A 25,442-nucleotide genomic window follows, 5' to 3' on the forward strand; every position below is an offset into this window, starting at 1 on the left:
ACACCCTCTCTTTGGCAGCCACATGGCCCAGATCGGCTGCCAGGAGGTGCCTCTGTGTATCACAGCATGGCTCCCGAAGTTTGTTCCAGAAAATTCACCTTGTGTCCCACGGCCTGGGATACAAGGGTGGTTTCCTATACCCCTTCCCACTAATCCGTCCCTCCTCTACCTCTCCATCTCCTTCCCAGACCACCAAGGTGCTGGCCTGCACTCGATGGCTACTTCCTGTTGTCTTCAGCAGGGGGGGCAGGGGGGAACGGCCGAGGGTACCCCTGGAGCTTTCCACAGCCCTGCTGCCCTGCCAGCAGCCTCCCAGGACCCTGTGTGCTCCGCCAGGAGGCCTGGTGACCAGCCAGGGCCCTGGCTGCTTCCTTGCATCCCACCCCGGGGCCTCCCCCAGCTCTGAAAACAGCCCCGGTTCATAGGGTTTCTAGTCCTTTCTGCAGCCCACCACTCCGGATGCAGAGAAAATGCCAAAAATCAACAGCCTCAGCAGTGGGGTTGTGGTGGGGGAAAAGAACAAAGGCATTCATGGAGACAGCCTCTGTGCCAGCGCCACCCCCCACCAGGTCCCCCGCCACCGGGCCGCAGCTACGGGCCCCCAGGGCTGCATGGCTCAGGGGGCTGGAGAACGGAGGGGACAGAGGAGACGAGTCCGGAGGAGTCTCTGCCCTTCTCCAGCTGTTCAGCTGGTAGGAGACACCAGCATGCCTGCCTCTGGGAGGATGGAGGAGGCCGGTGCGAGCACCAGCCCAAAGCCCATGCCGATCGGAACAATGATGAACCACAGCAAGAGTTCCGGGGGTGACATAAATATATTTTTGAAGCTGCCTGTGTACTCTGGGGTAAAGAACCAGCACAGAGGGTGCCTCCCCCCTCCCCAGGCCACCCACCTCCACCCTTATCTCTCCGGAAGCCCACCCACCCCATCCCCTTCTGTCTCTTTTTAGGCCAAGGGTCAAGAGGTCTCCAGGGAGATAAGGGGCATGTGTCAGAGGGCTTGGTGGCAGCGGCAGGAGTGGCAGCCTCGTGCTGAGGGACAGGAGACCGTTCTCTCTAGCCTGGTGCCTCAGGGTCTTCCTCCGGGGGCAGTGGGCACTTGGGGGGCGGGAGCGAGTGTCGGGAAAACACAAGAGACTAGAACCAGGGATCCGGGGAGACGCAGGCCCCACTCCCTACTCTGCCCTTCCCGCTCCATCCCTACTTCACTCCCACAGGGCCTAAGGGAACTGGACAGCAACAGGGGCAGGGAGAAGGTGGGGGGTTGGGAGGGAGGGGTGGCTGAACCCCACCCCCACCCCAGGTCGCGGGCAATCAGGAGGTGGGGTGGAGGAGGCAGCAGGCCACCCGAAGGCCAGGAGGACCAGGTACGGGGCGGCTGCCCCAAGGCCCTTGTGGTCACTCCGGCCAGGCCGAGCACTAACAGCCCAGCAGCTCCACACGCATGGTGATACGGTTGTGCCAGGCGACGGGCAGGATGCGCACAAAGCGAGCCAGGAAGGGCATCTCGAACATGTTCTTCTTGTGGGAATTATTGTCCAAGTTGCCAGGGAAGATCTGGAGGCAGGGGGGGTCGTCAGGAGGGCCCCAGGGCCCGCCCCGCCCCGCCCCGCCCCGCCCCACCCCGCCCCTCAGAGCTCCTGGCCAGACTCCAAGGGCACCCCCGGAGGGATGGCAGGACACGGGCTGGCCAGACACTGACCTTGCTGTCGACAGACCCCGGGTCCTTGTACTCGACCCAGTTCATGCTGTCGTTACTGTAGGCCACCTTGTAGGCTGCCACATACTGGATGTGGCCGAAGTCTCGGGCCCCCTGGGTAATGATGCCGGCCACTTGCCTCTCGGAGCCCAGGTCAATCTACAGGGAAAAATCAACCACGTTGTGTTTGTGTCGACCATTCTCTCCAAGAAGGTAGCAAAAGGCAGACAGGCCGGGGAGGCAGGGTGGGCAGGGCTTCCAGTTTGGACGAAGCTACTGTATTTGGCACGACCTTCTCATTTATACGAGGGACATAAAGCCTGTCACCTACTTTGCCACACTCTGTTAGACACCTCACTACAGCAAAGCTAGAGTTTAGAGCCCGGACCTTGGCCAACCCGCAGCCAGTCCCCACCCCTCCCCCGGTCCAAAGAGAACAAGGACAGGAGAGACACTGGCGCGGTTCCCGAGGGGTCCCGCATGGCGGTCTGCGGCCTGGCACGAATCTCGAAGGAGTCCAAACGCAGACAGCTGCTCACAGATCCCAGCTCTACAGGCTAAGAGCAACTGGGGACCAAGAGACACAGGTCCTGCTCCCAGTCCCTGAACTCTCCTGGTTCCCAATTTCATGAAATCCAAGGGCTGTCCCATGGGGTATTCTTAGACACCGAGTGTCAGACAGGGAAGTCCAGGTGTCCCACCTCTGTCCTGCCCTACTGTCCACGGGCTCAGCCTGGTCACCTTGTGACCGCGAGTGGACACACGCACGCGCGCACACACACACACACACACACACCCCTTCTCCATTGCCGAATCCGGAGAAGGTGCGGCACAAAGGAGGAGGGAAATAACGCTGAATTAAAAATAAGGCTTTTCAGACACTCCCCCTTGGGGAGCAGAAGCCTGGGCTGGGCGAGGTCACCCCGTGGATCCAATCCCAACCCGTGCCCTGCAGCCCTGCAGCCCGACACACCTGCAGCCACTCGGAGGCATCATTGGTCTGAGCGGTCCAGGCATTGAACTTGCCCTGCTTGTCCAGCCGTGCGTAGAAGGGGTACCAGCTGAAGGCATTCAGGCCCCAGGTCCTGTAGATGCTGGAAGCTGTGATCTGTCTGTCGGGGATGCTGTTGTCCTTCATGCCCAGGGGCTCCGCGCATCCTGCCAGCAAAGGGGTTTGTCACCAAGATCATGACTCTCGGCAGCCTCCCAGAAGCAATAGCACAAGGCGGACTGGGGGGTCAACGGTTGTGCTTCCTCTCTGCCCACCCCACCCACCCCTCACCTGGGCCAGCTGCCCTCAGTTCCCACCCCCACCTTGCTGTGCCCTTCCCAGATCCCCCACCGCCTGTCCCCTCTGCACAAGGGCAGGCTCTGCTACCACCTCCGCCACGCCTTCAAGGCCTGACTCATTAGACACCTCCTCCAAGAAGCCTGCCCTGACCACCTCATTTGGGCGGAACTTAGGCCCCTATGGGACTTCTCTCTTACTCCTATGGTCCAGCTGCTATCTATATCAAGGCTGAGGCCTGTGATCTTGGTCAAGGACATCAGCAACAAGTAACCCATTGATCCAGTGCTCACTTGTGTGATTTCGATCACCACCAGGAACCTGAAAGCCGTATCAGTAACCCCATTCTATAGGTACAGAAACAGGCTGAGATGGTAAGCATTGTGCCTAAGTCTGTCTCTCTCTCACATGTACACACAGACACACAGACACACTCCTGCTCCCCACACCAGGCTGTGACATCATCGCCACCATCCACACCCCCTCCCAGAGCCATGAAGGCCTGCCTGCTGGTAACCCAGGGATGAAGGGGACCCCTCGGCTGCACTCCAGCAGGTGGAAATGAGAGCAGTCAGGATCCCTGGGCTCAGCGTGGATCCCATCTCCTTGCCCAGCAGCCCCTCCGAGTCGCCCAGGGGGCTTTCACGCTCAACACCGATTCCTCCCGGTGCTGCCACTCGGGCCCTGGAAGCTAGGCCAGGCTTCGCGCAGGCATGCCCTGCTCAGCAATGGGCCGGGCTTTTCTGCATAGCCACACCCACCGGCAGGTGGCTGGGACAGTTAGGGAGGGGCGGCAGGAGACCAAGCTCCCAAGACCATGATGGGTATGTCTCAGGCCGGGCAGAATCCTCACTCTGCTCCCCCAGATACTTGCACTCTCGCCACTAAAATCCTCTGCCTCCAGCTGTGCCCTTGTCTGCTGGATGCCTCCTTGTGATGGTGGCACGCCAGGTCATCCCCACACTCCTCCCAGAGAGAGAGGCTCCTGGGCCGGGAGGCAGGTGGTTCCCAGACAGGCTGGCAAAATCAGCCTTCCAGGGAAAATGCCACGGGGAGGGGCACTGCGCCAAAGGCCAGGACTCTCCCCTCCATCCCTCGCTATGTGACCCTGGGAAGGACCCCACAGAGGGGTGTTTCTCTTAGATCAACCAAGGATATTGTTAAAATCAAGATTCTGGGGGCACCTGGGTGGCTCAGTGGGTTGGGCCTCTGCCTTTGGCTCAGGTCATGTTTCAGTCAGGGTCCTGAGATCAAGCCCCGCATCGGGCTCTCTCTGCTCAGCGGGGGGCCTGCTTCCATCTCTCTCTGCCTGTCTCTCTGCCTACTTGTGCTCTCTCTGTCAAGTAAATTTTAAAAAGGGAAAACATGAAGATTCTCTCTCCGTGGGTCTCGGATGAGGCTGGAGCCCGCATTTCTACAAGCTCCCAGGTGATGCTCATACTGCTGGGTCCCTGGAGCTCACGCTGAGTTGAGGGCTGTAACCCAACCCCGCTCAAGTCTACCACCCTGATCCAAGCCACTTTACTTTCCCACTCCCCTCCCCCATGATGGGCCTCTGCCCCCATTCTCCCCACACAGCCTAAGGGATTCCTTCTAGACACATTCCAATCATTTCCTGTTAGCACTCCCCCACGTCCACATGGCTGCCCCTTGTTCTGAGGACAAAGATCTGAATCCTTAAAATGATTCATTCAGCCCAGCTCGCTAGGCTCTGTCCACCTCTCCAGCCTCACTGCCCAGCAAGCTGCCCCTCGCTGTCTAGGCTCTAGCCCCACTGGCCTGCCTTCGATCCTTCAACATACCCCAGGGCCTTTGCACTTGCCAGCTCCTCATCTGCCTGGAATGCTCTTTCCAAGTTCTTCATTGTGGCTTCCTCTGTCATCCAAGCCTCCACTCAAAAGCCATCCCAACAGGGGTGTCCTCGTGCCCAGATCTCAGTGCCACACGTGCACACATGCACACACACGTGTCCATACACACATACACCAACACTCTCACCAGCCCTCTGGAATGCCAACTAGGGAAAGGAGAAGATCCATATCTCGAGGAATACAGGCAGGACAGCTTCCACAGCTTGCCAAGCTTGCCCTCTCTTGGCCTAGGAGGGAGCCAGCTGGGACAGGACCGTGAACCATGCAGGCCAACTTTAATATAGCCAAAGGCTGCAGAGCCCCCACACCTGTCCTGTATCAACAGCCTAAATTTCCCTTTAGCAAAAGGTAGTCTTTAATCCCCCACTTAAACAATAAGGCTCAAAAAAGCAATGACCCTGGGAGAAGGAATGCAATGACTTAAATTCATACTTTAAAAGGGTGGGTTTTTGGCAGCTCTGCCTAGCGAACCCTGAAGTTCCGCCAGAGGCCAGCAGGTGGCGCTGTCACCTCAAAGAGAGGGAAATAACCCAGCGCCGGAGAGCCCAGGGCTGAGACAAAGTTGCCCAGCCTAGCCCCTGCAGCCTGAGGGTCCCTGATGACTTTTCCTGGATCAGAAACAGATCTCTTTCTGTTGTCTCCCCACATTCCTCCACATGGGACTCTCTGTAAAGAGCAGCAGAAAGCACCAGCTCCAGGCCTAGGACTCTCGAAGTCCCCACATTTCTCTTGAATGATGAGTTATGGGGGGGTGGGGGAGCCGGCTGGGGTAGGGAGGGGCTGGGGGAGCACTAAATGGGTGGGTGTCCAAAGCCCAGGGATCTAGACCAAGTTTTAATACCAACCAGCTTGTGTGCACTTGACAAAAAATTTATCGGGGCCTCTGTATTCATTCACTCATTCATTAAATGTTGATTGATCATCTATAATCCAGACACCGTTCCAGGCACTGGGACTACAGCCATGAAGAAAACAAACTCCCTGACCTCAGGAAGCTGATGTCTGTAAAACAGAACTCACACTACATGTTCTAGAAGCTCAAGGAACCAATCAGAATAACAAAAAATACTTTGACAACTGGAGGGATTGTCTTTTTTTTTCTGCCACAACCCCAAATGCCAAGGGTTGGCAGACTGCAAACATGGAAGCAAGTGCCCCGAGGGCCGGTGGTCCCTCTGGTGTGCATCTGCTGTGGGAGCCCAGGTCCCCTGGCCTTGCTGCCGTCCTACCCAGCTCCGCCTGGCTGAAAAGGAAGTGGGCAGGGAAGCCCATTTCGTAGCAATGCCCCAGCTTCCCTGTACTCACCATTCACCTCACAGCCAAGGAGCTCAAAGCGGAGGGTGCAGCCCCGGTGACAGATGATGGGGACCAGCCTCACATACTGCACCTCCAGAGGGAAGTCAAACAGGTTGACTTTCAGGCCACTGTTGTCCATGTTGCCCACAAATATCTAGGAGGAAAACAGATTGGAGCATGGGTCAGCGTGGGCAGTCTACCTTCCTGGGGTCACCTCACCTCCCTCGTCAAGCCTGGGAGGAAGAGATGAGGTTTAGCAGAGCCAGCAGGGGGTCAGTTCTTCCTCTGGCCACCCCTCTTCACATCTTTCTTGGTCGTCATGGGGGATGGGCATGAACTCCTATCTTGCACACTTGCCTACCTATCACCTATAGGGTGCCTCTGCAAATTAGGAAAAGGCACTCCTCTACCGAGACACTTTATTATACTAATTTCCCCATAGGCAGAAGTACACAAACCCATGATGTCTACACTGTGAATGGTGCTCACTTGGAAATGACAACCTTAAGCAGTGTACAACCTGCACAGCTGTACATGGTAGCCCTGAAGGCTGAGAATGCCTCCCACCTCCACCACCACAGCCACCCTCAACAGGTCACTGAACCTTTCTGAGTCCATTATCCTCATCTATAAAGTAAGAGCTATCACCTGTAACTATAGAACATGGGCATAATGTAGGTTTCCCAATTTCTGGGAACCAAGAGGTAACTGATGACCCACCACATAGCTAATGATCCAGCATACCCTCCCTCCACTAGGGCCCTCAAATAGCTCTCGGGCCCCAGAGGATAAGGACCACAGCCCTTCTTTAGAGCCCTCACCTTGTCTCCTGTCCCCTCCGCACCCTGGATAAATTGGAACTTGTGTCCATTGTTGCTGTAGGCCACCTTGAAGGTCTTCAGGTACTCAGCACTGCCTGCGCGGCTGGCACCCTGTGTCACAACGCCCATCACCCGCATCTTCCGCATCAGGTTCACCTGGATCCCGGGAGGGAAGACAGTACCCTTATCTCCTGGGTTCTTTAGATCTTCTCTACTCCCCCTGCCCAGAAACAAGGAGGGGCTTTCCCATGGGGGCCTCTCAGAGCCTTGGGCCCAATGCTCAAGAACGCACACAGAGAAGGACAAGGACCCCAAAGGCTGCATCCAGGGCAAACAGCCCCTCTGCAGCCTGGGGTCTGCTCCCCATCCGCCCCCCCACTCCAGTCCCCCGCAATACTGCTCTGCACTGACAGACCCTTCACTTGTGGGAACCCACAACCTTGTTACCTGGACCTCGGTTGTGACCCCTCAAATGCAAGCAGACTCTCTCCCATCCCTCCGCCGCCCCCCTTCCCCCACCCCCGAGCCATTCTTTCCATACCTGGATCCAGGGGTTCTTGTCATAGTTGCTGGCTGTCCAGGCATTGACGATGCCCGTGCGGTGCAGACGGGCCAGCTCTGGGGCCCAGCGCTGTAAACCCATGAAGCCCAAGTGCACAGAGGAGGCAGAGATCTGCGAGTCGGCAATGGCGCCCGTCTCCATGCCCAGCGGCATGGTGCAGACTGCAGGGGGGAGGGGGAAGGGGGGTGGGAGAGGTGGCAGTCAGGTGGCCACCCAAACACATGGGTCCCAGACGACCGGAAAATCACAGTGTGGCCTCTGCTGAGACCCAGGGCAGAGATCAGGAAAGGACTCTCAGGGTCCAAGAAGAGGTGCATGGTAAGGAAGAGGTGGGGAGAGAGAGACAAGGGGAGTTGGGACCCAGGGCTGCCCGCGGCACCTGTGCCATCACTGGGACGGGCAGCCATGGACCAGGTGGGAGGGATTTCCAGTGGGACCCGCTCTTCTTCAGTGTCCCCAGCCCACCAGGAGGTCCAACGTGTCCAGCCCCACCCCTGCCGTCCCCAGAACAGCTTTGGGAAAAGAGACACCCCAGTTGGCAGTGAACAGTACTTGTACTAGACATGAAGGAAGAGGCAAATCCTGGGGCACCTCAGGGGCTCAGTCAGTTAAGCATTTGCCTTTAGCTCAGGTCATGAGCTCACAGTCCTGGGATCGAGCCCACGCCAGTCAGATTCCCTGCTCTACGAGGGTCTGCTTCTCCGTCTCCCTCTGGAGGGGCTGCAGTGGTCCCTCTGGGGGCTCCTCCAAATTTGTGCTGCCTCCTGCCTTCTGCATCGAACCCGTGGCAGACCCCAGGCCACAGAGCTGGAGGTTGGGTGGGTAATGCCAACTCCAGCACACCCAGAGTAACCTTGGCTCCCCGCACAGTAATTAGTGGGCACACCTGGCCCCACCCAGGGCTGTCTGCCTTAGGGACCCCCCCAACCACAGACACGCACACACACACAGACATGCACACAGTCCTCCACCCAGTGGCCTCAGCCCCGAGCCCAAGGGACAGGCCCCTCCCTGCCACCTCCGTGGAGGTGCTCTCCCCGAGGCCCCAGCACCCACCCAGCTGGCCCACAACCCCCGCTTCTCAGATCAGCCTCAGAGAGCAGCCCCACATCGGTGGGAAGGGGAACCGCCTGCCCCCGGCAAGGTGCTCGGCGGCAGACCCACTGGCCAGAAGAACCCAGACCCCCCGAAGATGCAGACTCAGCCGCCCGCCCGCCCGCCTGCCTGCCGCAGGCAAGGACAAGTCCCAGCTTGGGGGGAGGGACTCCAGCTGAGCCAGAAGGGAGGACAGCGTGGACAGCCACCGCCAGCACTGGAGGCTGGGCACACACCCAGGGCCATTCTGTGGCTGAGTGGATAACCGGGCAGGCCAGGCCGGTCAGCCCCTCTGCACACGCCGGGCCTCTGACCGCCTGACCGTTAGGGGACGGCCCAGCCTGCCCAGGCCTCTCCCTCCTCCCTGAGCTCTGTGATGAGGCCGCGGTCAAACTTGGGCCAGGAACCATCAGCCTCCAAGGCAAGGCCCCCAGCCTTACTTGCTGACCTCCTGTCCCTAGGATTAAGAATGTATTTGTTTCCCCCCTTGGGAGAAAACTCTCAGGACTTAATCCTAACACTGTGGGTGTCACCACTGGTTCGTGGTGACCCAGGCAGCAGCACTCCTGGGACCTCTGGGGCCACCACCACCCTTCCGTCCACTACAGTGATATCAGGCCTGGCCTGCAGCCTGAGGACAAAAGGCCAAGCAGAAATTAGTCCAGGACAACAGAAGCGCGAACTGAGGCTCTATCTTCCCCTTGATCTACCAGAGGAAACCTTAAGGCAGGGAACGAGGCCAGCATGTGGCCAGGGCTGCTCTGGGCCTCCCTAATCAGAGCAGCCTCCCCCAGATACTCACTGGTCTCACAGTGGACACCCGTATAGCCATGATGACACATGCAGACATACTCAGTGAAGACGTCCCCTCTGTGCGAGTCGTCAACCACCCGGCACTCGGCTTCATTGCGGCAGGGGTTTGGAAAACAAGGACCTAGGGGTGGAGAGGCGGGTAAGGCAGGCAGGGGATCAGGAAGGAGCCAGAGATGCAGATGCCCCAAAAGGACCCGCTGCACAGACTCAGCCCCCTGCCCACCTCCCCCTGCCATTCCCTCCCTCTCTCCTCTGCCTGATGGGAAGTTGGGCCAGCCTGGTGCCAAGAAGGGTCAGGTGTAGGCAAATCAGTCCCAGGGCGGGAAGCACCCAGCTTTCCAAGTGGCACGGGGAGTTCTCAGGGAAATGCTGGCTGAGCACAGGAGAGGGGCTGGGGACCTCCCCCCACTAGGGGACAAAGCAGGGCCCAGCAGCAGGGGCTGCAGCTGGGAGCTGGGGGCGAAGCGGGGTGGGGGGCGCAGCAGGTACCTTTCTCCGTCTCATTGCAGATCAGGCCCGTGAAGCCTTCGGGGCAGAGGCAATAGAAGGGGGTGTTGTCCTGGCCCAATATGCAGGTCCCACCATTGAGGCACTGGCTAGAGTCACAGAAGTCACCTGCAAAGTCACCAGCTCCGACTCAAGAATAGCAAGTCATTCCTTGTAAATACTGGGGGCAGGGGGGCCCTATCATGCACATGCTGGGTCGCTGAAACAGGGGAACCAGGTGTGGTCCAGGCCTCAAGAAGCCACTGGAAAGAGGGGGACAGTCAGTGGGTGGTGAAGAGGCATCACCAGCTCCAGACAGAAGCCTGCATGAAGAGCCACTGGAGTGGGCTTCTGTCAAGGTTGGAAGTGTCGCAGAGGGGCAGGGGAGCTGGGTCTAAGAGGTGGAGTGGAGTGTGCCCAACAGGGCGGAAAGAATGTTCTAAAGAAGGAGAGGAGTACAGGACCACGGTACAGTACGCTGTGGAGAAGGATGACAGAGCAGAAAGGGTAGGTAGGGGCCAGACCTGCAGGGACCTTAGGAATGACCAGCTCAGACTTCCCGTCCAAGAGACTGGGAGCCCTTAAACTTCCTTCAGCAGCCCACCATCGTCCACCGAGGGAAAAGGAAAAAAAAAGGGGGGGGGGACTTCCCAAGAGGGAGGTGGGAGTGAGGAAGCCCTTTCCCATTCTGGAAAGGTGAATCTGGAGAAAAGGCCATCTGCAGAGCTGTGGATAGGCTCCCCTGAGGCAGGGAGGTGTCCTGGGGCCACACCAAGCTCTCTCTCTGGCTCTGGGGAGGAAATGTGACAGGAGTGGCTGGGGTGAGTGGCCTGATGAGAGAGGAATTCAGGTGAAAAGGTGAGGGGGAAGGTGGATTTGAGAAACACGGCAGAGGGAGGAGGAGGGCTGGAGAAGACCACAGGGCTTCTAGCCCCAGGGCCTGGGGGACAGATGGGAGCTATCTGTGCCGCCCACCAGGCCGGCCAGGTGGGTGGGGGCTCTCCTGGCGGACCCTCACATCCCAGCAGGGCCTACCCTGCCACGTAGGGGAAGACATGAGAAATCGCTTTTCCTCCCCCTAGAATCATGCCATCCCAGGCGGGGGGTGGGGCTCCTGAAATCTCAAAGCTCCAGAGAGCGGGGCCCAGCTCCTGAGAAGGGAACAGAGGAACAGGAACACCGTTAATGAGTACTGGAGCCCTCAGACTGCCACCTCGGCTGCTCCTGGGAGCTTAAGGCGGCTCCCAATGAGCTATTAGTCATTGGCTTTAAATAGCAGGTTAATCCTCTCCCCTGACCTGGCAGGCCAGGGCACTGCCACAGACAGAGCTTTGGGAATGGCCAGAGTCCTGGGCTCCTGTCCCAACCAAATTCAACTCCTCTTCTCCCCAACCAACCACACCCCCCCCATGCTGCTCGGGGGCAAAGCGGTCCACTGGGTAAAAAAGGAACGTGAAAGGTGGCCCCTGCCCCCCACAGCCCAGGTCTTAGGTGGACTCACTTGCCCACCGCACCCATGGTACTTCCCCTTTCCGGGAAAAGCCCCATCACCCCCCACCAAACCACCTTGGAGGTTTCAGAGTCCTGCCTTGTGGGTGACTTCCCCAGGAACATTTAGCCAGGGCTCGGGTGGTGGGGACAGAGAGGTGCAGAAAGGGACTTCAAAGACCCAGCTATGTCTCAGGGTCGCTGGACAGCCACCAGCTCCAAGTACCCAAGTGTGGCTGAACTTGGAGGGCCCGGGAGGTTCTGGCTCCAGGCGTGGGGGTCGGACTGTGGTAGGAAGGCAGGAAGGAGCGCCAGGGTTCCGCTTTGACCGCATCCCTACCAGCCACCCCCCCGCCCCCGATTTCTTTGAGAAAATGAGGAAGGGGGTGCCCGAAGCGCGCCGATCATGGGCACCTCTTCAAAGTCCTGGAGGCGACCAGCTGTGCGGGCCCCACGATGAAATGGGGGCATCCCCAGGACCAGCCCGCCCAAGGCCCAGCTGTGCGCGGGAGGCCTCCTCGGCGGGGGAGGAGGAGCGAGGAAGATACAGCGGCACGCCAAGGCCGCGGGAGGGAGTCGGAAGCCACCACCAGCCCGGGAGGCAGCCCTCTCTAAGTCCCTCCCCTGGTTCTTGGGCCCCCCTCCCGGGCCCCACCCGAAGTCCGGTCCCCTCCCTCGGCCTTCCCCGCCCGCGCTCATCCCACCAGACACCTACGAGCGGAGATGCAAAACTCCAATGAACACACGAGCCGCCGGCTAGCGAGGGAGCAGCCGGGGAAAGTTGGCTGGACAAGACTTAGCAAGACAAGAGCCCTAGAAACTTCAGGTGGAAGACGCGCCAGAGTGGGGCGCAGTTCAATGGCCTCATTTTACAGATGGGAAAAGAGAGGCCCGACACAGCAGATTCCTTTGTTATGTGTAAGCCCCATCCCTGGGGGCCGTCGGGCTGTCACCCGGTGTCCCCAGTCTCCGCCCCACTCTCAAGCCTCTACCACTGCCCAGAACGCCCGAGCGCGAAGAGCGCAGGAGAGGCCGAGCGCATCCCCGCGTCCGGCCGGGGCGCAGCCGGAGCAGCCGCCCCTCCGCACGGGCCCGGCTCTTTGCCCAAGTTTGTAAACAGGGGTGGTGGAGGGAGGGCGCCGCGGCGAACTTCCGAGCCGCGCGGAAAGGAGGGGCGAGGACCGGAGGGCGGCGCGATCGACTCACCGGAGGCGGCGAAGAGTCCCGAGGCGCAGAGGAGCGCGCCGCAGAGCGCGGCCAGCAGGCGGGGGCGCGGCATGCGGCGGGGACACCGGCGCAGGAGCAGGGGCCTCAGCTGTGCACACTGCGGGGCTCTCATTGCAGCTCCTGGACGGGAATAAATCAGGCAGCGCGGCACCGCCCCCCGCCCGCCCGCTCCGCCCAGGCCCTCGGGAGGCGGACCCGGGGCGGGGCTCCGCGGCCAACCAGGGAAGGGGGGCACCGAGGGGGTCCGTGCCCCCGCCTCGTGCCTCCCGCCGCGGCCACGCCCGGTGCCCCGCGGGGAGCGGGGGACCAGGCCCCGCGTCGTGAGTCCTCTGTACCGCGAAGGGCTCCAGAGGAACTGTTTGGTGTTTCGTGGGTTTTTTTTTTTTTTTAATTTTAGACTTAAGATGCTTTGTCCTTATCCCTAATGAGAAAAATGCAAATTAAAAGTACAGTGAGCGCCAGGTTTCACTTAATCAGATTGGCAAGTGTCGAATGATTAGCGCACTGTTCGTGCGAGGCTGAGGGGAGCGGGCCCAAGCATGCATTGTTGGAGGGAGTCTAAATTGGTTCGGCTTCTCCGGAGAGCTGCTTGGTAATAGCCACCAAAGCGACCCAGACCGAGACCGTAAGCCCTAGCCATTGCACTCACAGCATTCCTTCCATTTGAACTCACTATGTAAAATGGCATGTATATAAAGATGTCCTAGCATATCATAGCAGCATCCTTGGAAAGGATAAAAGACTAAAAAGGGAATCAGCAAACTTCTTCTATAAAGGATCAGATAGAAAATATTTTAGGATTAGCCCACACGTGGTCTCCGGAGTGGCCCTTCACCTATGCCCCCAGGCGGAAGAGCAGCTACAGACAACTCTCCCAGGAAATGAGCGCGGTGGTGGCCTAAGCCGAAGGAAACCAGGGGGCCAGGACGGGAAGAGACTTGCGGGTCACCCTGACTTTTATCTAAATGACTCTTTTTTAGATCCTATCTCTCTCTCTCAAATCTTTAAAGCAAAAAAGAGAATAATTTCACTTATAATAGATAATAGCATCAGTAAGAATAAAATAATTGGGAATAAATTTAACTAAAGTGCAAGACCTGTACACCGAACACTACAAAACACCACTGAAAGAAATTAAAGACCTGGGGCACCTGGGTGGCTCAGTGGGTTAAAGCCTCTGCCTTTGGCTCAGGTCATGATCCCAGAATCCTGGGATCCAGCCCCACATCGGGTTCTCTGCTCAGCAGGGAGCCTGCTTCCTCCTCTTTCTCTGCCTGCCTCTCCAGCTACTTGTGATCTCTGTCAAATAACTAAATAAAATCTTTAAGAAAAAATTAAAAAAAAAAAGAAATTAAAGACCTAAATAAATGGAAAGTCATCCTTGTTCCCGGATTGGAAGACTTACCTTGTTAAGATGGCAATAATCCCCAAACTGATATAAATTCAACACAATCCCTATCAAAATTTCAGCTGTCCTTTTTCAGAAGTTAACGAGCTGACCCTAGAATTAATATGGAAATGGATGGAACCCAGAATCTCCAAAGCAATCTTGCAGGAAAGAAAAAAAGTTGGAAGACTTATATTTTCCAATTCCGAGACATACTACAGAGCCGCATTAAGCAAGACCATGTGGTCCTGGCATAAGTATAGACATAAGGATCAATGGAATAGAATTAAGAATCCAAAAGTAGATCGATACATCTGCGGTCAGTTGATTTTCAACAAAAGTGCAAGACAATTCAGTGGGGAAAGAGCAGTGTTTTTCCAACAAATCATGCCAGAACAACCAGATAACCACAGAAGAATAAAGTTGGACTACAGATCACACTTTACATAAAAATTAACTCAAAATAGATCAAAGACCTAAATATAAGAGCGCCAAATGCCAAACAACCAAAGGAAAGAGTAGATTAGTTGAACTGTATCAAAACTTACAATTTTTCTACTTCCAAGGACACTATCAAAAAGGCAGGAAGCAGGGTGCCTGGGTGGCTCAGTGGGTTAAAGCCTCTGCCTTCAACTCAGGTCATGATCCTGGGGTCCTGGGATCAAGCCCCGCATTGGGCTCTCTGCTCAGTAGGAAGCCTGCTTCCCCCTGCCTCTCTGCCTGCTTGTGATCTCTCTCTCTCTCCATGTCAAATGAATAAATGAAATCTTTTTAAAAAGGCAAGAAGACAACCTACAAAATGAGAGGCAATATTTGCAGATCACATGACTGATAAGGGTCTCATATCCAAATTATCAGAATATTAACTCATAACAAAGGATACCCCAATTTTAAAATGGGCAAAGAATCTGGATAGATTTTTCCCCAGAGAAGATATACAAACAGCCAATAAGCGCATGAAAAGACGCTTAATGTTATTAGTCATCAGGAAAATGGAAATAAAAATCAAAACCACATGCGATACCGCTTCACACACCCACTAGGATGACGATATTCAAGAAAACATCATAACAATGTTAGTGAGGATGTCGAGAAAGCAGAACCTTCACACATTACTGACGGGGTTGTAAAATGGTGCAGACACTGAAAACCAATTTGGTAGCTCCTCAAAAGATTAAGCAGAGCTATCCTATGACCCAGCAGTTCTACTCCTAAGTATACACCCAAGAAAATTAAAAGCATATGTTCATACAAAAGCTTACACGTGAATGATCATAACAGCTTTAACAGCCGGCAAGCGGAAACCTCCCAAATGTCCACCAGCTGATGGGTGGGTAAGCCAAGTAGTCTATCCATCCAGTGGACGATTATTCAGTCGTAAAAATAAATGAAGATTTAATACTCGCTGCAGAATGACTGAACCTTGAAAACACGATGCTAAGTGAAAGAAGCCAGATACACAAGGCCATGATTCCGTATATATGACATGTCCAGAATAGACAAGTCTATTATGACAGTAAGTTGATGAGTGGCTGCCAGGGGCTGGGGTGAGGGCAGAATGAGAAGTCATGGTTCATGGGTGTGGGATTTCTTCTGGGAGGCGATGAAGGCATCCTGAAATTTTTTTTTTTTTAAAGATTTTATTTATTTATTTGACAGAGATTATAAGCAGGCAGAGAGGCAGGCAGAGAGAGGAGGAAGCAGGCTCCCTGCTGAGCAGTGCCTGATGTGGGGCTCGATCCCAGGACTCTGGGATCATGACCTGAGCTGAAGGCAGAGGTTTTAACCCACTGAGCCACCCAGGCGCCCCAAGATGTCCTGAAATTTAATAGTGATGATGGTTCCCTAACTTTATAAGCATGTTTAAAACCACCGAACTTCACATTCCAAAAGGATGGATTTTCTGTTGTGTGAATTATATCTCGATAGAAAGGGAATACGGCTCTTCAGAAACCTGTCTCAAATCAGTAAATCACTCAATAAGCATTTAGTGAGCACTGACTGTCGTGAGCATTGATTGGAAACCCTCGCTGCACATGAGTGTCACTTGGGAAGATTTTTGTAAAAATACAGGTGATCAGGATGCACTCCAAAGCAAATAAATCTCAATCCCTGTAGAGCATAGGAATGAGTATTTTTTTAAAGCTCCCCAGATGAGGCCAGTGTGAAACTAATAAGAGAACCATTGGCTAAACTCACTGAGAGCAAAGACAAAAGACCTAGGCCTTGGGACCACAAGGGACAAGGAGGGGAGGGATTTTAACAGGTGAAGGCAGGATAGAGAAGGAGGGTATTTTCTTGTATGATCTGACCCTTGTAGAGTTCAGTGGGTTAGTAGCTCCTCTGTCTGAATACTTTTCTTACCCAGCATTACAGCATCCCAGTATTGGAAGATTTGGTTGGATTTTCTAACAAGTGTCATCCCAGGATCACCTGAAACAGGGAATCCACTTAAGAGCTTTAGATTTTGTTCATGTATATGATAGGAAACCAGGTACGCTTTTACTTTTCACTTAGTCCTACCCCTACACAATCAGAGAAACGTAACAGAAGTTCCATTACATCGACAAAACTCAAAGCCGATGGGGCTGAGGGGAGGGAAACAAACATGTATACCTAATTGGTAGAACTACCAGTTGATTCCGCGTCTGGATCACAGTCCCACTGTAGCGAGACCTACAGAACTGGACCTTGTATTCTGCTTTGGACAAATTCACTGGAATGAAATTACCCAAATAAAAAGCCAATGTACAAAGATGCACACGGTACCACTGTTGGTGGTTCTGAAAAACTGACTAACAGTCCAAAACGCCCAGGGGCGAAGAGCTAAACAGACCTGCTAAGATCCAGCCCAGTGCAGTGTTAACACATGAAAAGGAGGAGTAAGTTTGCAGGTGAAAGGAGGTGCCTTGGCGGAGCAGAAGGCCTGTCCACAGCTCCCGTTCGTACTCACCCACAGCACACCTCGGTAAAAAGTGCCTCACGCAGACCTGGGTCTGCACAGAAACAACACTCGAAAGAGAACAGATCACAGACAGGTAATCCCATGATGCCGCTTATATGAGGTCCCCAAAGTAGTCAAATTCATGGAGGGGCACCTGGCTGGCTCTGTCCAAAGAGCATGTGACTCTTGATCTTGGGGTTGCAAGTTCGAGCCCCACGCTGGATGGACAAATACTTAAAATCTTGGGGAAAAAAAATCTAGTCCTATTAGAAAGAAAAAGTGGAATGCTGGTTGCCAGGCGCCGAGAGCAGGAGAAGGGGAGCTTCTCTTTAAGGGGGGCACATTTCAGTTCTGCAAGGTGAAAAGTTTTGGAGATGCTGCTCTGCCAGGCACAAACATAATGAGCCCCGCTGAACTGTATATTTACGATGATTTAGGTGGCAAATTGTATTTGCATTTTTTTACCATGATAAAAAAATTCAATCAATTTTAAAAGAGAGAGAGAGGGAGGCACCTGACTGGCTCAGTCACTGGAGACTGTGACTCTGGATCTTGGGGTCATGAGTTTAAGCCTTAGGTTGGGGGGTAGAGTTGACTAAATAAAAAAATAATAAATAAATTTATTTTTATTATTTTATTTTACCAACTCTGAGCCAAGCACCATTCCAAGCCTTACATAGGTAAGAAAAGAAGATAATATGATATGACATGTCAAGTAGACCTCAATTAATGTTTTTAAGTTTATTTATTTAGGGGCTCCTGGGTGGCTCAGTGGGTTAAGCCTCTGCTTTTGGCTCAGGTCATGATCTCAGAGTCCTGAGATTGAGCCCCACGTTGGGCTCTCTGCTTGTCAGGGAGCCTGCTTCTGCCTCTTTATCTCTCTCTCTCTCTTTCTCTCTCTGCCTGCCTCTCTACCTACTTGTGATCTCTCTGTGTCAAATGAATGAATAAAATATTTTTTTAAGTTTATTTAAGTAATCTGTACACCCAACATAGGGCACAAACCCAACAACCCTGAGATCAAGAGTCACACACTCTCCTGCCTGAGCCAGCTAAGCACCCCGAGTATACCTCAACTTTAAAAAAAAAAAAAAAAAGAGGAAGAGAAGTTATTTCAGGTGCTAGCAAGGGCTCCACAGATGATAGGACAGGACTGTGTGACAAAACACCGAGGGGAGAAGGGAGACCAGTTTAGGCAGGTGACTAGCAAAGCCTTGTCTGAAAAGGTGACATTCCCACTGAGACCCTGAAGGGCGAGAAACCGGCCTCCCATGGATCTGAGGAGGCGAAAGCTCTGAGAAAGGGACCGAACTGGAGTTCAGAAACTGACCAACACCAGCAAAGCCCACTGAATTTTGACAAAGGAGCCATGCAAGAAGCCGCTGGCTGTCCGCACCCCGCAGAACGAAGTCAAAGCCAAAACTCACGACTTGTACAAAATCTAACCCCAAACGAATCAGAGACCTCACTGTAAAACACAAAACTCTAAAACTTCTGGAAGAGAACAGAAGCAAATCTGTATGATCTTTGGTTTGGGGACGAGTTTTACATACATACGATACCCAAAGCAGGATCCATGAGAGAAACATCGATATAAACTGGGCTTTATCACAAGAAGACCAGTTGTTCTGTGAAAGATACCAGTATGAAAAATTAACAGACAAGCCACAAACTGAAGGAAAATATTTGCAAGTCATTTATCTAATAAGGAAGATGTGGGGCGCCTGGGTGGCTCAATGTGTTAAGCCCCTGCCTTTGGCTCAGGTCATGATCTCAGGGTCCTGGGATTGGCTCAGGTCATGATCTCAGGGTCCTGGGATCGAGCCCCGCATCGGGCTCTCTGCTTGGCAGTTCTGCTCCCCCTTCCCCTCTGCCTGCCTCTCTGCCTACTTGTGATCTTTCTCTCTCTGTCAAATAAATAAATAAAATCTTAAAAAAAGAAAAGAAAAGAAATGTGAGGTGCCACCTGGGATTGCCAACTTATTAAAAAAAAAAAAAATGTATCCAGAATAAGTAAAGAAATCTTAAACTCAAAAGAAAACACCCAGCCCAATTTTTTAAATGGATGAAAGATCTAAACAGACAAAAAACAAAACAAACAAACAACAACAAAAAAAAACCCACACACAAAAAAACCCCAAACCCTATGGATGGCAAGTAAGCCTACAAAGACACGCTCAACACAATTTTCTGTTAAGGAAGTGAAAACGCAAACAACTATTAAATACCACTGCCCACCTACTGGAACGGCTACAATCCAGAAACCCTTCCCCAGCCAAATGCTAGCGGCCATGCAGGGGAAAGCTCCTTCATCGCTCCTGAGGAACACACAGCGATGCGACCACTTTGGAAGACAGGTTGGCAGTTTCTTATAAAGTTAAACACAAACTTGCCATAGGACCCTGAAGCGATCACACTCCCAGGTAATCTACCTCAGCCAATTAAAACTTAGGGCAACACAAAAACCTATTTGCTGAAAACCAATGTTTACCACAGCTTTGCTCATCATCATCAAAAACCAGAAGCAACCACGTTGTCTTTCGGAAGGTGAACGGATCAACTGTGAACCCCCATACAATGAGGGACTGTTCGGTGATAAAAGGACAGAGCTACTGACGCACACGGCATGAATAAATCTTAAATGCATTTTGTTAGGTGAGTGAACACAGATCAAAACAGCTACATGTTGAGCGCCTGGGTGGCTCAGTCAGTTAAGCGTCTACCTTTGGCTCAGATCATGATCTCAGGGTCCTGGGATCGAGCCCCGCATTGGGCTCCCCGCTCAGTGGACCCTGCTTCTGCTTCCCCTCTGCCTGCTGCTCCCCCTTGTGCTCTGTCAAATAATAAATAAAATCTTTAAAACACACACACACATAAAAAACCAACAACCAGGGGCACCTGAGTGGCTCAGTGGGTTAAAGCCTCTGCCTTCAGCTCAGGTCATGATCCCAGGGTCCTGGGATCGAGCCCCGCATTGGGCTCTCTGCTCAGCGGGAGGCCTGCTTCCCTTCCTCTCTCTGCCTGCCTCTCTGCCTACTTGTGATCTCTGTCTGTCAAATAAATAAATAAAAATCATTAAAAAAAAAAAAAAAAAAAAACCAACAACCACACACACACACATACCCAAACCCCAGCTACATGGCCTGTGATTATATTCATGAGACATTTTGGGAAAAGCAAAACTGTAAGGGCAAAAAACCTACATGAGTTGTTGACAGGCTGCGGGAAGGGAAGTGGGCAACTGCAGAGGGGAGGCCTGGGGGGGTTTCAGGTGATGGGATTATCTTGCAGGATCCTGGAGTGCTGCATACAGAATCTGAAGTACTGCCAAATGCATAGAACTTGACAGCCCAGAGACTGAGCTTTGACAAATGCACAGGAAAAAAAAAAAATCATCCGGGTGGCTGCCTGGGGGACTCAGTCAGTTAAGCATCTGCTTTTTGGCTCAAGTCAGGATCCCACTTTGGGAATCCCTGCTGGGCTTCTATCTCTCTCTCTCTCTCTCCCTCTGCCTGCCACTCCCCCTGCTTGTGCACTCTCTCTCTGTCAAATAAATAAATCTCTTAAAAAATCATCCAGAATGTTGGAAGATTCCAGACTATGTCCAAAGAATCAAAATGTATGAAAAACTTCACTGTAAGCAGTAGGGAGGCTGGGGTGCAGCAGGTACGGGTGTGGAGAGGACCTGACCTCCAAAACTTTGGGAAGCAGTGTTTCAGCCAGAAACCGTAAGGCTAAAGACGAAAGGGACTGTATATAACCGCCGAACCCCAGCTGTTCCTCATGGGAGTATGGGTTAACAATGCTGGAATGGCTTGTGTTGGCATCCTGGGCTGCGACAAGGTGGTGGCTGGTGGAGGGGAGGCGTCGGGATTCTCACTGCGGGAGAGGGAAATTAGGAGCACGCAGGGAGGGAGGCTGGAACCAAGCACACAGTCCTGGGTTTGTCGGAGATGTCAGTGAAAGAACCTATTTAGCCGGAGGCTTCCATCAAGGTTGAGACACTAACGTTGTTTAACCCTTAAACTATCCCTGCTCCCCTTCCCCCAGGGGACTTACTTAAAAACAAGTCCTGGAAACCAGCTCCGGGTAACAAAGCTCAAATACAAGGGTGGATCGGGCCAGGTGGAGACATCCGGTCAGTGGGGGGTTGCATACTGTCTCCCTAGCTACCAAGGAGGATGGGCCCCGCCCTTTGGGCACTTTTGGGCACCCATTCTGACCAAGGTGATAGGCTGGTTCAAATGTCTACTAGGGTAAATTGTAATTCATTTGGCCACCTGTGCGTGGCCAGGCCCGACTGCACGGTCTTTGCCTTTAAAAGCTAGCCCGTGAAACAGAGAATGGTCGTCCCTCTCTGCAAGAGGTGCGGCCCTGGCCGGTTAGTTTGATTCTTGATGCTTGGCACGAAATAAATCTTTGCTTGACCTTCGCTTTATATCAGTCTCGCTCCTTTAATCTCGGACCCATTTTGGGGGCATAACAGTCAGTACGCCTTCCTGCTTAACTTCGTTTAGATACAGATGACAGGTGTAGGAAAAACTGCAGGTACAAGTATATATACACACGCAAGTGTGTGTCTGTGTGCGTACACACAGGTTAGAACGCGTGTGCCTATTTCCTAGCTCTGTCTGCAGACGCGGACTAGAAGCAGCGACAGCCCAGTGCTCAGAACTTGATCTGTATTGCATGTTTCCAGTGAAAGGCATTGGGGCTCCTTGGAGAGATGGCCAGTTCTAGGGCTAGGGCAGGGAGAACACAAGATGAAACCTGGGGCACCTAGAAAATGCTTTAGAAAACAAAAGGAGGAGGGCCTGTGAAACAGGCAAAAAACTAAGCTAAAAGAGTTTCCCAGTCACCAAAACAGGAAAAAGGTAAGCAACAAAGTAAATAATGAGCTATTGGACTATAACCCACAGTATAAAATAAATATCCATGAGTCCATAACAGTACAAACAAATGAATGAGAGAATGAATGAATGAGTGAGTGAATGGAGAAAGGAATACAGAAGAATTGCAAATAATCTACCTAGCTATTCCCTCCTCTGGGAGATAGAACTTAGAGGCCCTCCCCTCATTTGAGCAGGGACGGTGCCCACTGGCTTGTTTCCGAAGTACAGGAAGGACGGAAAGATTAGAAACTTTTCAGTGGAACAATGATTCAGAAAAGGCACCTTCTCCTTTCTCCAGGTGACCAATATGAACAGCATTAGTGACAAGTTCCATGGATTGCATTGTCCCAAATGATAGGACAAGAAGTATGCTTTCCCTCTGTAGTCTTCCTCCCAAGAACACACCAGAAAATTAGGGGAAAAAAAAAAACGCAGACCAAACCAAGTTGCAGGACATTCTACAAAACCCTAGACCGAGACTTCCAAAACTACCCAGGCAAGTCTGAGAAATTGTCCCCGACCAGAGGAGACGAGAAGATCCGATGGCAAGTGTGTGCAGCATTCCGCATGCTGGCCGGGAACGGAAGGGCTTTAATGGAAAAAGTAGCAAAATCCAAACAAGATATGGTGTCATTCACAATAACGTGCCAACGTTAGCTTCTTAGTTGTCACAATGTGCCCTGGTGGGGGAAGGTGTTGACAATGGGGAAAACTGGGTGAGGGATCAACAGGGACTCTAACCGTCTTTACAAATTTTCTATAAATATGGAACTATTCTAAAATTTTAAAAATATTGGAAAGGGGGCACGGCTTGAGAAAGGCACAAGCCTTGCTGATCAGCCAGGAGCACAAGGGCCCACATAGCAGGACTGATGGAGGGGGAGAGGAGTTGAAGCCAGAGAGGCCGCAGGGACGACCCGAGCCCTAGCAGGATCTTGTCACGTATTTGAATCCCAGTTCTGCCTTATGCCAAGTGAGGGATCTTGGGCAAGTTCTTTGCTTTCAGATTCCTATGTTGAAACCTAATGCCCAACGTGATGGTGATAGAAGTTGGGACTTTGGGAGCTGCTGGGGTCATGAGAGTGGAGCCCTCAAAAATGGGATTAGCTCTCCCATAAAAGCAGCCAAAGAGTTCCTTTGCCCCTTCCAGCACACTACGGACTCAGCGAGAAGGCACCATCCATGAACCAGAAAGCAGGCCTTTGCTAGACACCGAATCTGCTGCTGCTTTAACCTTGGACTTCCTGGCCTCAGGAACCGTGCCAAGGAAACTTCCATGGCTCATAAGCTACCCAGTCTCTGCAGCAAGAATGGGCTTCGACATTCTTCAATCTCTCCGAGCCTCCGTGTTCTTAGCTGCACAATAATGTAGTCTCCAGGCCTGGGCACAATGTGCAGTAATAAGAAAGGAAGCACCCCTAAAATACTCATGGAAAGAATGACCTGACTCTCCCCTTCAGGCAGAACCAGATCCAGGGTGTGGGAGCTGGTGGCCAAGCAGATTATATACAAGAGAAGGAGGGCTCAAGTCACGGGAATCACAGGGACAGGATAGGGAATATGGTCAACGATACTGTAATTATGGGGACAGATGGGAACAGATGGGGACTGGACTTGTGGGGAGCACAGCGTAACATAGCGAGAAGTGGACTGTACCCCTAAAACTGATATAGCATTGGGTGTCAACTATACTCAAAAATATTGTTTTAAAGAGAGAGAGGGGGACGCCTGGATGGCTCAGTTGGTTAAGCGTCTGCCTTCAGCTCAGAGTCCTGGTCCCGGGGTCCTGGGATCAAGCCCCACCTCAAGCTCCCTGCTCAGCAGGGAGTCTGCTTCTCCCTCTCTCTCTGCCTGCTCATGCTCTCTCTTGGTCACTGTCTCAAATAAATAAAATCGTTAAAAAGAGAGAGAGAAAGAGGTGCTCCCCAGGGACGGCATCTAGGTGCACAGTGGGGGACGGACTCCCCCCGCGGGCGCTGGGCTTCCTGTGCTGGAAGGGACCGACACAAAGGGCGCGTGTCAGGAAGACAGAGCAGGAGGTGGACCGTGAGGACAGGCGACCTTGAAGGTCTACACCACCTCCAGGATGCTGCTTTGGGATGACCTGTCAACACTGCCCAGCACCCTCCAAGTGCACAGGAGGCAGGGAGGGGCGTCCCCACCCCCCACCGGGCTGGCCCAGGCCCCTCCCCCTCTGCTCTCCAGCATTGGTGAACACAGGCCTCACATAGGCTCCAACAGAGCCTGGGGTGGCCCCACACTCACATCCTCCAAGTGCACACCCCCTTTCCCAAACCAGATGCTCTGAACACACATCATGATCTGTGAGCAAACATCCCGGCCCAGGGACCAAACAACCCCCTTTTGTTTCCAAGCCAGAGACTAAGGGCTAGGGCCCAGCGCTGCCGAATAAATATGCTTTTAGTTGAAAAACGTAAAAGTGTTTTCTCACTGAAACCGAAGGGGTGGGCTGAATTCTGAGGTTCCTTTATGTGATTTTCCATACTTCGGCTGGGCTTTCCATTGCCTGCTGTCCTCACGAATTTCTCTGGAGACTCCCTCCAACCCTGACCAATTTCCCCTCCTCTGAACCCCTGAAGCTCCCACAGTCAGAACCAGCCCAGATCTGTTCACAGTGGAGCAGCGCCCCAAGGTGTCTCCTTGCCAGGATTGTCTGCTCCTCTGAGACACGCCGGGGGTCACACAGAAAGATCTAGACCCGGCACCTGGATCCAAGCCCCAGCTTCATATCTTACCTGCCTGGTGATCTTCTCCAAACTGCCGCTCCGGCACATTTATTTTTTTCATATAAAGCTCGTCTCCTTCCCTCCTTTCCAAGAGGTCAGTGACACGAGAAACAGTTGCCTCCCAAACCCTGAGAGGTCTCAGGCGTCTTCATCTGCTGGGGAACGTGCCCACATCTGAGTTGGGTTTTGGTCTGCAGAGTCAAAAGGATGTGAAAGAAATGCTTTAGAAAAATCTATGTTTATAGGGCTCTGCTCACAGCTTTCTGCGTGGGCCGGCTGGACATCTGGACAACGCATCTCCCGAATGAGACCGGAGTGAGGCGGTTTCCAGGAGAACATCAAGTTCTTCCCTGGAAGTTGCTAAAAAACAAAATTAACCCGAGGAACTTTGAAGATCTAATGGGCTTTATGAAATGATTCGTGAATTGGGCAGCACCCCATCCAGCGAGTAGCAAGCAGCTCTGTCATGCTATAGAGAAGGAAAGATGTTTAAAGGCAGAGAAGGGGCAGGGAGAAAGGGAAATTATTAGCGAGGAATGCACGGTTTCAGGCAAGGCTGTCCTCCTCAGAAAGGGTCTATGAGTAAATGTCCTCATCCTGACCGGAAATTCCGGGCTGGATGGTTAAAGGTTACATTCCTGGGAGGGTTGAAAGTGCAGTTGGTTAAGGATTAGGCTTGGTTTACTTGTGTGAGGCCTTAACGTAAGTGACTCCATTTTGGGCCTGTGGTTTTCTTCCAGACAGAACCAAACCCGAGGAGAGCTGGAGGCAGAGCCCCAGACTGGGCAGGACTGAGGGGTCAAGCAGCAAACTGTCGTCCCAGGAG

General features: G+C 53.2%; 1 protein-coding gene across 1 annotated transcript; it reads right to left on the reverse strand.

Moving 5' to 3' along the window:
* Positions 1–796: 796 nt before the first annotated feature.
* Positions 797–24,822, reverse strand: MFGE8 (milk fat globule EGF and factor V/VIII domain containing). Its single transcript, XM_082736059.1, has 10 exons — positions 24,626–24,822; positions 12,626–12,766; positions 9,935–10,060; positions 9,435–9,566; positions 7,517–7,698; positions 6,976–7,131; positions 6,164–6,308; positions 2,673–2,857; positions 1,703–1,858; positions 797–1,557 (listed from the first exon to the last, which is right to left on the reverse strand). Exons 1-10 carry the CDS (start codon positions 24,675–24,677, stop codon positions 1,420–1,422), a joined length of 1,413 nt encoding a protein of 470 aa, XP_082592185.1. The 5' UTR covers positions 24,678–24,822; the 3' UTR covers positions 797–1,419.
* Positions 24,823–25,442: the final 620 nt, after the last annotated feature.

This window comes from Mustela nivalis (genome assembly GCF_964662115.1).
Source record: "Mustela nivalis genome assembly, chromosome: 6".
Classification (NCBI taxonomy): domain Eukaryota; kingdom Metazoa; phylum Chordata; class Mammalia; order Carnivora; family Mustelidae; genus Mustela; species Mustela nivalis.